This window comes from Brassica oleracea, chromosome C3, assembly GCF_000695525.1.
Source record: "Brassica oleracea var. oleracea cultivar TO1000 chromosome C3, BOL, whole genome shotgun sequence".
Classification (NCBI taxonomy): Eukaryota; Viridiplantae; Streptophyta; class Magnoliopsida; order Brassicales; family Brassicaceae; genus Brassica; species Brassica oleracea.
Window position 1 is genome coordinate 28,857,493 of NC_027750.1, and position 10,494 is coordinate 28,867,986.

At 35.9% G+C, this 10,494-nt stretch overlaps 2 protein-coding genes across 2 annotated transcripts; one reads left to right on the forward strand and one right to left on the reverse strand.

Moving 5' to 3' along the window:
• The first annotated feature begins 510 nt into the window (after positions 1-510).
• Positions 511-1,454, forward strand: LOC106332120 (protein NDR1-like). The gene has a single exon (XM_013770588.1). It carries the CDS (start codon positions 668-670, stop codon positions 1,301-1,303), a length of 636 nt encoding a protein of 211 aa, XP_013626042.1. The 5' UTR covers positions 511-667; the 3' UTR covers positions 1,304-1,454.
• Positions 1,455-2,093: 639 nt separating this feature from the next.
• On the reverse strand, positions 2,094-7,692 carry LOC106336032 (ubiquitin carboxyl-terminal hydrolase 14-like). Its single transcript, XM_013774745.1, has 20 exons — positions 7,441-7,692; positions 7,200-7,371; positions 6,978-7,090; positions 6,549-6,885; positions 6,139-6,233; positions 5,356-5,489; positions 5,220-5,276; positions 5,010-5,087; positions 4,745-4,799; positions 4,609-4,632; positions 4,391-4,471; positions 4,030-4,228; positions 3,872-3,929; positions 3,677-3,799; positions 3,496-3,584; positions 3,305-3,394; positions 3,053-3,223; positions 2,823-2,935; positions 2,614-2,743; positions 2,094-2,511 (listed from the first exon to the last, which is right to left on the reverse strand). The coding sequence occupies exons 1-20, from the start codon at positions 7,534-7,536 to the stop codon at positions 2,333-2,335; spliced, it is 2,394 nt and encodes a 797-aa protein (XP_013630199.1). The 5' UTR covers positions 7,537-7,692; the 3' UTR covers positions 2,094-2,332.
• Positions 7,693-10,494: the final 2,802 nt, after the last annotated feature.

Sequence of the window (10,494 nt, forward strand, 5' to 3'; positions counted from 1 at the left end):
CGAATTGAACTCAAGATTTTAACAGGTTTTTAAAATTGGTATCTAAAACAAACTAAAAACCAAAACAACTAAACTGAAACCAAACTCAAACTTATAAATAACTAAACAGTTCATATATTTCTTGAATAAAAAAATCAAAAATCAAAAATTGAATCGAAACCGAACTAAAACCTTAAAAAGAACTGAATCGAAACCGAACGCGTAGCTTTAAACATATTAGTGAACTAACAAACAATAAGTTTATCAATAAAAAAAATCTCGCGCTTAAAAATTCTATTAAAACAGCGACATGAATTACTGATATAGGTTTGGTCTAACTATTTTAATATAATTATTAAAATCTCTTATTAATCATTTAAGAAAAATACTATACAAAGAAAAACACAAATATAACTAAAAACACAAATAATAAAATTAAAATTTTAAAAATATGTAGAACAAAAATTATATTTGCCATTCTAAGGGCGGGATAGAATCCAGTAATTCTATTATTTTGATGCTTTTACTTTTCTTGCGGCTAAGAGCTTGCGCGTGTGTGACGACTGTTAGCTAGTCGTCTCTTTGGGTCAACTTAAAATATCAGCTAAAACAATCCCAAAACCAGCAGACCAAAGAATCTAATCTACAAAACATCTTCAAATCTTTCAGACAAAATCTGAAACTCAAAATGGATCAAGATCAAGACCATGGTGGAAGAAATTGTTGTAGCTGCTGCTTTAGCTTAATCTTCACGGCAGGTCTCACCTCTCTTTTCCTATGGCTAAGCCTTCGTCCCGACAAACCCAAATGCTCCATCGAATACTTTTACCTTCCTGCCCTCAACAAATCCTTAGACTCACATTCACGTCCCAACACCACTCTCAACTTCATGGTTCGTCTCGCTAATCCAAACAAAGACCAAGGTATCTACTACGACGATGTCCACCTCTCTTTCTCCACCAACAGTTCCTCTCTCATTAACTACACAGTGCCAAGATTCTACCAAGGACACAAGAAGAAGGCCAAGAAGTGGGGTCAGACTCCGCCTTTGAACAACCAGAAGGTTTTACGAGCGGTTTTGCCTAACGGGTCTGCGGTTTTTAGGATGGATCTGAAGACGCAGGTGAGATTCAAGATTGTGTTCTGGAAGACTAAGAGGTATGGAGTTGAGGTTGGTGCTGATGTTGAAGTCAATGGAAATGGAGTCAAGGCTAATAAGAAAGGGATTAAGATGAAGAAATCTGATTCTTCTACTAGGTTGAGAAGAAGCTATTTTTGGATTTGTGTTTTGATGAATCTGCTTGTGTTCTTTCTGATTCGTTAACTGATTTAATGGTTTCGGGTTTTTTGTTTGCTTTTCATGAGTTTTTGTTGTGTGTTTTAGTTCCATTTTCTTCATAGTTTCTAAATTCGACCAAGTAATCATTGGATAATTTGTTCAATTATTGGTTTATTTCAACAATGTATGTGTTTATCGATCAATGACATTCTATTTGGTTACATACAATTACAAAAGACATAATTATATATTGTGCTTGAAATGAAGGAATAAAAAACACAGGACAAAAGTACATCATAATTGATGTAGCAAAGTGGAGATAGAAGTAGAGGTCCGTTGATTCTGAGAATACCCGGAAAACTAGGATAATCACAGAGATCTTATTTAGTTTGAGAATGAGAATACCTAATATCAATGTCTTCTTAAATTTGTTGAGAACACCAATGTTCTAGCCGAAAACAAGGAATAAAGAGAGATCTTGTGACTTTTATTAATCAAATCATAAACTAAATACAAACTTTAGCTTCGATGGTTATATATAATAAAACCCTAAAACAATAAAGATAACTATCTAAATTAATGTAATTAATAAAATAAACAATAAGATATTTGAAAATATTTCAAATAGTTATGTGCCTCGATAATATAGTAGTGATTCTTTTCTTCTTTTGACAAATAATAGTGACTCTAGCTGTAAAAGAATGAGACGAGAGCTTTATCTCTATAGAGAGGAAAGCTTTGTTTATCATCCTTTTTGTTATTCCACTTTAATTTGAAGTGTGTTTCTGGCAAAGATTGGTTTTATGTTGTTTGGGTTCCAATCTTCTAATGATAAAACTTGTTAATTCCCAGACTTTGTTTAGATTTATATCTTTTCTCTTTTGTACATTTATTCGACTTTTCTCATGTATATAGGGAGTTGTCAAATTCCGAAGGACCTCTTCTTATTCATTTGTCTGCTTGATTCTTAAAACCCTAGAGACCCTAAAGTTTCTATAGAAAGAAGGGGCTAGTTTCTGTCTTTTCTTTTACTGGCTCCATCCATGGAAGTCAACACTCTCGGTCTCTCCCATATCAATTGTCCAGACGCTGAAAGAAGTAGAGGTAACCCATGTCTTTAGGAGGATTTGTCGAGATACCTACTTTGCTGTCATTGAAGATCACCCAACGGCCTTCTTTCAATATGTGCGCCACATAGTGACCACAGTGTGTTGATGTTCCCATGTGACTTACTATCCCAAACAACTTGTATCCTGCACAGTGTGGAGCTTTTTATGTTAGCATCATTCTCTCACTTTTGATTCATTTTGGAAGATCATAAAGTAATAAAAGAGTTTTCAAATAAGAAAACGTACTCCCTCCTCCGTCTGGTAATGCACTTTCAGCTGGAGTCAATGCTGAACTGCTTGAGGAAACGTCCATGTCCGAGAGAGATGCATTAGGGTTGTTGAATATCCAATCTGTTGCTTTCTCAATGTCTCCTCCCTGATCATAAACATTGTCAGTAGCGAGTAAAAAAATACAGAGCCTAACTAATTTGTTCAAAAGCGTTAAGAAGACTTACCGAGGCTTTGAGTGCCTTTCGAGCAACCTCTTCAGCAAAACCAAATGAGATCAAGGTATCAACGCTTGATTGATCAACGTCAGATTTCTGATGGGAGATTGGTGCGTCGATATCTATGATTACATTTAATACATCATCATATTAAAAACTGCACTCGGAACAGTATATTTTAGTTTTAAGAAGATCGTCAAGCATCAACTGCAGAATCGTGGATATATATTTTCACTTACCTGGATCATCCATGTGAGAAAGCAACCAGGTCATCGCCTCTTCCACCCCAGTATTAGAAGTATTTATGGCGGCTTTCTGGCAGTGAAGCTGGCTGAATCCCATTGAGACAAGTTGTGCAACTATCTCTTCATTTGCCACAGGCTGTGCTGATTCCATCGCTTCTTCTGGAACTGTATTACAGAGTTAAGTTAATCATTTATTCAGGCGAATTGGGTGAAGCACCGTTATTGCAAATCAATATAACAACACACCATCGTCTGCCAATAGTTCCTCGCCAGGCTGAAGCCCTTTGCTGCGCATGTGGCTGATATCAATTACATCCGGAACATCAATGTACACATCTGTCTCCGCCAAATCAAGAAGAAGAAGAAGAAAATATGAGCATTTTTATATAAAAAGCAAGGGAGGGAATATTAAACGGATTGGAGTTTCAGAAAGAGACCAAGTTTCTTTGGCACCCAGCCTGCCTCCATAACAAACTTCCGCATGTGCAACACCAAATAATCTGGGAAAGATGTCAAACTAGTTGTCCTGCACAGAATTTAACCCTTAAGATATTAGTTTGTATTCATTCTAGTCTTGAGTTGTGGTAGGATTCACTCAGAAAAAAAAAAACACCATACTTGATAGCTGTTGTCTTCCCTTTCAGAGCAGTGCTATAGTAATCACGAATCTGCTCAGGTGACGAAAACGTTGCTAGACAAGCTTCTAAAGGAACTCGTGGACGTACAATTTCATCAGTTGACCTGCTCAGGATAAATATATTAGATATTGCAGAGAAACTACGAAACATATTGAACTTGACTAAACAAACTCACATATTATCTTCTTCCAGTCCTTTGTCTGCTTTCTGGTTGTTAAAGGCTTCTAGTTCATCTTGATCACCAAACATTTGGCAAAACAAAACACCACAGAATTAAGAAAAAATGCCAAATGATAAAATGAAGCGGAACAGAGAAGGAAGAACAAGATGTACCTTTATTAGTTGCCTCCTGCAATGGAATGTTCAAAGAAAGAATACAGTCATCCCTCTTATTATATGAAACCTTTCCAGATGAACAAAGGATCTTTTCTTCTACTCCAAATTTGAAGCTCCTCGAAGGGTCTAAATCTGGTCTCATGTTGTTGCCACGCTCAACCTTGTCTAGCAAATGGAGGAAAAAGTCAAGAGCATCCTACAACACAGAATGGTACTGGTTAATGTAAACTCTTAACTAACTCAGTAAAAATACAAAATTTTATCACGATGAACTAACTCAGTAAATAGATGATTAGAAGGAGCGTCACTCAGAATAATCTAAAAAAATACTGAGCATTTCAAATGACATGGTTTTCACCTGTTGTCTCATAGAAGAGAATTCTGCATGTCCTGCAGCAACCACCGATTTGAACATGCGAGGAGGTATTCCTTCTTGTCTCTGTCATCGATTAAAAACAAATAAACATGTAAAGAATCAAGATAATGCAAAACAATGTGTGCCACCTTCGCGTTAGTATGTTTATTCAGATGTCAATATGGAGAAGAAATTAGAAACATGTCGAATAAGAATCTTACAACATCTCCAGTTGCAACATCCTTCTGCAATCATAAGAATGGGAAAATCAATGTACTGGCGAAAAGAGGTGGTTTGGAACTTTAGATAATGTACAGGTATATGCATTCAATATTTTTTCTCTTGAAACAGCCATACCTCTGCCACAGGAATAGAGTACTTCCCAGATAATAACCCATGTCCAAGCTTTGTTCTGCCACCAACAGCAAAGTTTAAGAAATTAATATGCAAAAACCGCCATGCAATTGTCCCTCATGGAAAGCATATGAAAACCAAGCGGAGAAATAAAAAATAATAATTTGAGGATGTATCATGCAGATACAGAGCATGTAACAAATATAAAGTTGAAACCTTTTTATCATTACAATGTCAAAAGCTCAACGGCATGGTAACAGAAACTCACAATTGCATATTGATGTCCAAAGTTGGATCAGCCGGAGCCATCTCAAATGCCAACTTTAAGCTCTGATGTGAAAAGTATCTGCAACAATTTCAGAACCAGAAAGTTATTCCAACGGACTCCAGAGCAAAAGATTTGTGTTGTTTTTCGTTATACATGTAAGAAGGAAACATGGGCAATGATATCTACTTGCAAATATTTAATTATATTTACCTTGAAATAAACGAATGAGTCGAGAAAAGAATCTGCATCGTAGCTGCCAAGTAGCAACTAGCAAAAAAAATGAAAGGGGCTTAAGGCATCGACAAGGAATTGATAACCCTGATAAGTTTTTAATTACAAAGAGTACCTGTTCCCAAGATTGACAAGTCCGGTATATCCCGGTCCAAAAACTGGTACCAATTCTTTTCCACTCTCTTGTATACGATTCCAATCAAAATTCGTATTTTGATCAAGTTCTCTTTCAGCAGTTGTCATTTCTGTCTGTAGATATTGATATTAACAACCCAAGAAAGTTAAAAATTATTCAGATGAAAGATGTTTTATCAAATGGCATATTATTGAACAAAGAAGATGATCAAGCAGTATAAACTGGCAAACAAGAACAAGAGAACTAGGAAATGAAGCGTTGTTGCAAAGAAAGAGGACAAAAGACCCAAAAATTACCCTCATATTGTAAATGCTTAGACGTTAATGACACAACAAGTACATGTTATTAGACTGAACGTGTGATGGAAAATATAGTCTCAAAGCAACCTTAAATGACATTCTCTAGAAGCATGCTACAGCTTCTCATTCGCAGTTATAAAATTGTATGCAGTAACACTGATGTGAGTGCACTTGCTCTTGGCAAATGAGAAATTTAGACTCACATTGCAACATGTACAGCATGTTGAAGAAAACATGGTTGTTTCTGTGGCAACTAATAGTGAGAAAAAACGAACATGAGATAGAAACTTTCTGGAACAACCAGCACTTGCCTAATGCGACTTAGAAAGGGTAACTATCAAAACCAAGGTCTACAAGAATACCAAAGCTTGGGCCTCTAATAAAATGCACTATACGAAACTCATTACTTAGACAAACAACAATATAAAGTGTCAGACAAAACGCACACTTCCCCCTTACTAACCTTCTGCATCGTGGAGAAGTCGATTCCAAAATGGGCCAGATGCTGAGCCAGGTGCGGGTCCAAAACACTGTCATCTTCCGGATAGGAATAAACATCTGCCAAAATATTTATAATAGTAAATGCTGACGATATTAAAACCCTCCAAAGAAAATCAAAATCTACATTTATCACCAAAAAAAAGAGTGATGCAGAACGTCCCCCTTATCCAGCAGAAAGAGAGAACTATCAACTCTTAAGGGCAGAGATCAGCCTTTTTTAACATACATTTAATACGGCTGGCGAGTATATAAACTATTTTTCAAACAAGCCTATTACTAATTACTAATCGCCATATGTCACAAGTCTATACAATTCACATAAATTAAAATAAAGAAATTCCCAAAAAAACGACTAGAACAAGAAAACTTTACCTGCTGCTTCCAAGTCAGCTGTGATAGTTCCAAGCTTGACAGCAAGAGGGTAGTTTGTCTCCTTGTAATGCTCAACTGCATGGTTGTTTCCACCAGTCCCATCCCAGTTTTTCCTTCCACATAGAATCATCCCGTCGGTGAGATTAAGCCACAGATTCTCCGTCTTATCACACTTGGAACATTTCCAACCAGAGGGAGGAATAACAACGCCGCTCTTGATCTGCTGCAGCGTCAATGCATGCTCACTAACTTTCTTTTCCTCAGCTGTCCAAGCCGCAACTTGCTCTCTCTTCTCAGCACCAACTGCACTCATTACAGTATCAACCGCAATCCTCACCTACAATTACAAAAACACACAAAAAATAAAAAGAATTTAAACACGTGCATGTTGGTTGCTGTAAACCCTTCTCTGATAACAAAGCTCAGTACCTTCTCTGGTAGCTCAACAGAAGGGAATGGAAGTGAAACAAAATCTGGAAGTATGACTATGCTATAAGACTCTTTATACTCAGGCTCATTGTTGTCAAATCCCCCATCCACTCCTGCATAATTCAACATATCTCAAATTGGTAAAAGCAATTCTTAATAAATTGACTAAAATCCCTAAGATCTTAGAGCCTCCCCCACCCCTGGGAACAATCATTGCGATACCTATAGCGAGGAGAGTCGGCTTCTTCAGAGGCCGATCCTCAGGAACAGACTTGGGAGTCTCCTTGATGTGCAGATACACAGGGTTTCGCGTCTTCTCGTAGTTCCAAGAAACGTAGTCTTTCCCAAAAGCGAGAAAGCTGTTCATATCCACGAACAAACCTCCTTCGGATCTCTGAAAATCATAAACTGAATCAAACAGTCGCCGCCGGTTGAAAATAAAATAAACGAGGAGAGGTTTTACCGGAGTGTCGAAGGAGAGGCAGCACTCGTGCTTGTAGATGCGGTGGGTGGGCTCGGGGATCTGAACCCTAGACAAGTTTGATCGGAGGAGCTCCATAGGGTTTTTCCGAAATCGACGCAAGACGCTCGGCGGAGAGAGCGAAATGAGTTTGTTTTGTGTTGTGTGATATCGCACGTCTCGTTAACAAGGTTTCAGATGAAAACGTCGTCGTTGCAGCGATAGATTCCTTTCCTCTTGGTTCTTGCCTCAGCTTTTGGGTTTCACATTAAATTTGTATCATAAATGACTTATTTTTTTGTGATTATCAGTTTTCGATAAAGTTAAAACAAAATAATTTTAATAAACTCTTTGAAATCTACAATTTACTAATCCTCCGTCCGTTTTAAAATGATATATGTTTTACCTTTTTTCACACAGATTAATAAAACATATTAAATTTTAATATTAAATACATAATTTTATGTAATTATATATTTATTATAATTTTAAACCAATAAACATTCAGAAAATACAATTAGTTTTCTTGAAGTTTACAATTAGTCATTATTAGTTGATAAAATGTGCATCTGAAATACAAAAAATGTATAATTTTGAAAAAAACAAAAATTCTAGAATATGTATCTTTTTGAAACGGAAAGAGTATTAAATAAAAGAAAAAAATATAAAAATACACAAAAATCTATTTTTTAACACTGATTTATTATGATATCACAATTATGAAATAAATTACATATATGATTCTACAACCGACAATACAACATGTCTTATGAGGATCAACGTCTAGCTGTATCAACTGAATGTCCTATGAAAATCCACGCCTGACCGAATTTACTTGCACCGTATTAAAAATTATTTGCAAATTTTTCTTCCATAATTTACATAATTGTTTAATAAATCACTTTTTACAGGAATTGACACTTGGACTTCAAATAATGTGTAATTTGCAAGAAATTTCATTGTCTGAGATTCAAACCACATGGGTATAAAAGCATTTAAACCTTCTATTTTAGTGAAACAATTTTTTTTCGAAACATTTATCTTTCTTCACAAAGGTAGTATATTATTAAGATGAGTTAAACAAGCACTACAAAAAAACAAAATTGCTTTCTACATTTTTTTCTTTTTCCCTAAATATTTAGCCACCTTCGGAAAAACCGTAAAAAAATTGGCGACGGTTAATAAAAAGTTAGCTAAATTGTGACTAATATAACTATTTTATTTTATGATAACTAGATTATGGCCAAATTAGCCACAATTTATTCATGGTTTTTAATAATCGTGACTATTTTGAATAATGGATGAATCATGTTTTAATCGTGATTTTTTTTTTGTTTTAGTCATATGTGGACCGTGGCAACGTCATAGCTATGTCAAAAAAATTACTAGTTTTCTCAAACTTTTTATGTTGGACATTTTACATTTATATTTTGTATGGCCTAAAACTCATTTCATATTCACTTTTAAACTTTAGCAAATACAAAAATTTGTCCAACAACGTATGCACGAACAAGGTATGTGTAACTTATCACGATAACTTAACATCTGAATGATAATAAACTGCATTGCACTGCAATTAATAGCTACGTAGCATGGAATCGTTGGTGGTCATGCGTTTCGTGCTTCCGAAGCGGAACCGGAAACGGAATCGCTCGGAATCGCTCGGAATCGTCATGGAATCACGTTTCGGATAGTGAGACGTTTGGAACCGTAATGGAAGCACGCGATTCCGGATTGGAAGCGTCGATGGATAGTTGACGGAAGCGTCTATGGATATATGTTCAAAAAACTGAAAATTATTTTGGGCTTTTAAATTTTGATTTGTTTTGTGAATATGTGATCCAATTAGATCATTACAATAACAAAACCCTAGTTACCAAATAAGCTAAAAAGATTAAAACTCTTGAAATTCAGTTACCGTACGAAGCAGTTCTGATATTTCTTCAAGTTCAACAGTTTATCCAGATTCTGAGAGAAGAGAAGCAAAGGTACGTAACTCATATATATATAAATACTCAGTTATTGTGCTTTGTTTGATGTGTTGTCACTTGTTTGTCTTTTATGCATGTGGTTTGCATATTCTATTGTTTGATCGTGAGTGTATTAAAGTCATGGCTGCACTTTTTTGGTTTTCAATTTCAGTGCAAGGAATATTTTAAATATTGTATTATTATAAGTTGCTTTGTGTACGTAGCTTTGTGTGATATTGTTGTAGTCTTTTGAAATTTTATGTTTCATATTTGTATTATGTTCGGTATATTAAGATATTATATATTAGTATTCATATAACTTTTTCACAGGACTAATGTCTCAAGATCCTCTAAACATGGATGAGTCCTCGAACGTGGATGACAAGGCACCTTTGTGGATCTATGTGAACAAAATTGAGAAGTTAGCTGGAGGAGGATCATGGAGGTTTGAATGCAAGTTCTGCAGTAATTCATATGTTGGATCTCATAGTAGAGTTATGACTCATCTGCTGCAAGAGGGAAAAGGAATTAAAGGATGCTTGAAAGTCACTCCTCAACAAAGAGTTAACCTGAAAAAACTAGTTGATAATTGCAAAGAGAGGTTAAAGCGTGCAACTTCCAAAGCAGTTCCACTTCCTTCGTCATCAAGGAACATGTCTAGTTCTTCTCTTGATTATGATATGAGCTACAAAGTTCCAAACGCAACTGAGTCTGATCCAAAGAAGAGAAAGGGTCCTTTGGAAAAAGCATTTCAGAATGAAGCTAGGGAGCAATGTGATGGGGAGGTATCTAGGATGTTCTACACAGGTGGTCTGTCTTTTAACCTTGCAAGAAATCCTCACTACCGCAATTCATATGTGCGTGCTTCCCAAATTCCAGGATATGTTCCACCCGGGTATAATGCACTGAGAACTACACTTCTTCAAAAGGAAAGAAAGAACATTGAGATGCATTTGCAACCTTTGAAGAACACATGGAAACAAAAAGGAGTGAGTATATGTAGTGATGGTTGGTCAGATCCACAACGAAGACCAATATTTAACTTGATTGCTGCAAATGAGAGTGGTCCAATGATGTTAAGGGCGAT

Bases quoted from the DNA above. Each gene is read 5' to 3' on its own strand.
- LOC106336032 (XM_013774745.1), bottom strand. From the start codon at position 7,536: ATGGAGCTCCTCCGATCAAACTTGTCTAGGGTTCAGATCCCCGAGCCC. The intron at 7,372-7,440 runs GTAAAACCTCTC...TATGATTTTCAG, and splicing joins GCCTCTCCTTCGACACTCCG to AGATCCGAAGGAGGTTTGTT. The intron at 4,229-4,390 runs GTGAAAACCATG...TCTGTGTTGTAG, and splicing joins TCTCTTCTATGAGACAACAG to GATGCTCTTGACTTTTTCCT.
- LOC106332120 (XM_013770588.1), top strand. From the start codon at position 668: ATGGATCAAGATCAAGACCATGGTGGAAGAAATTGTTGTAGCTGCTGC.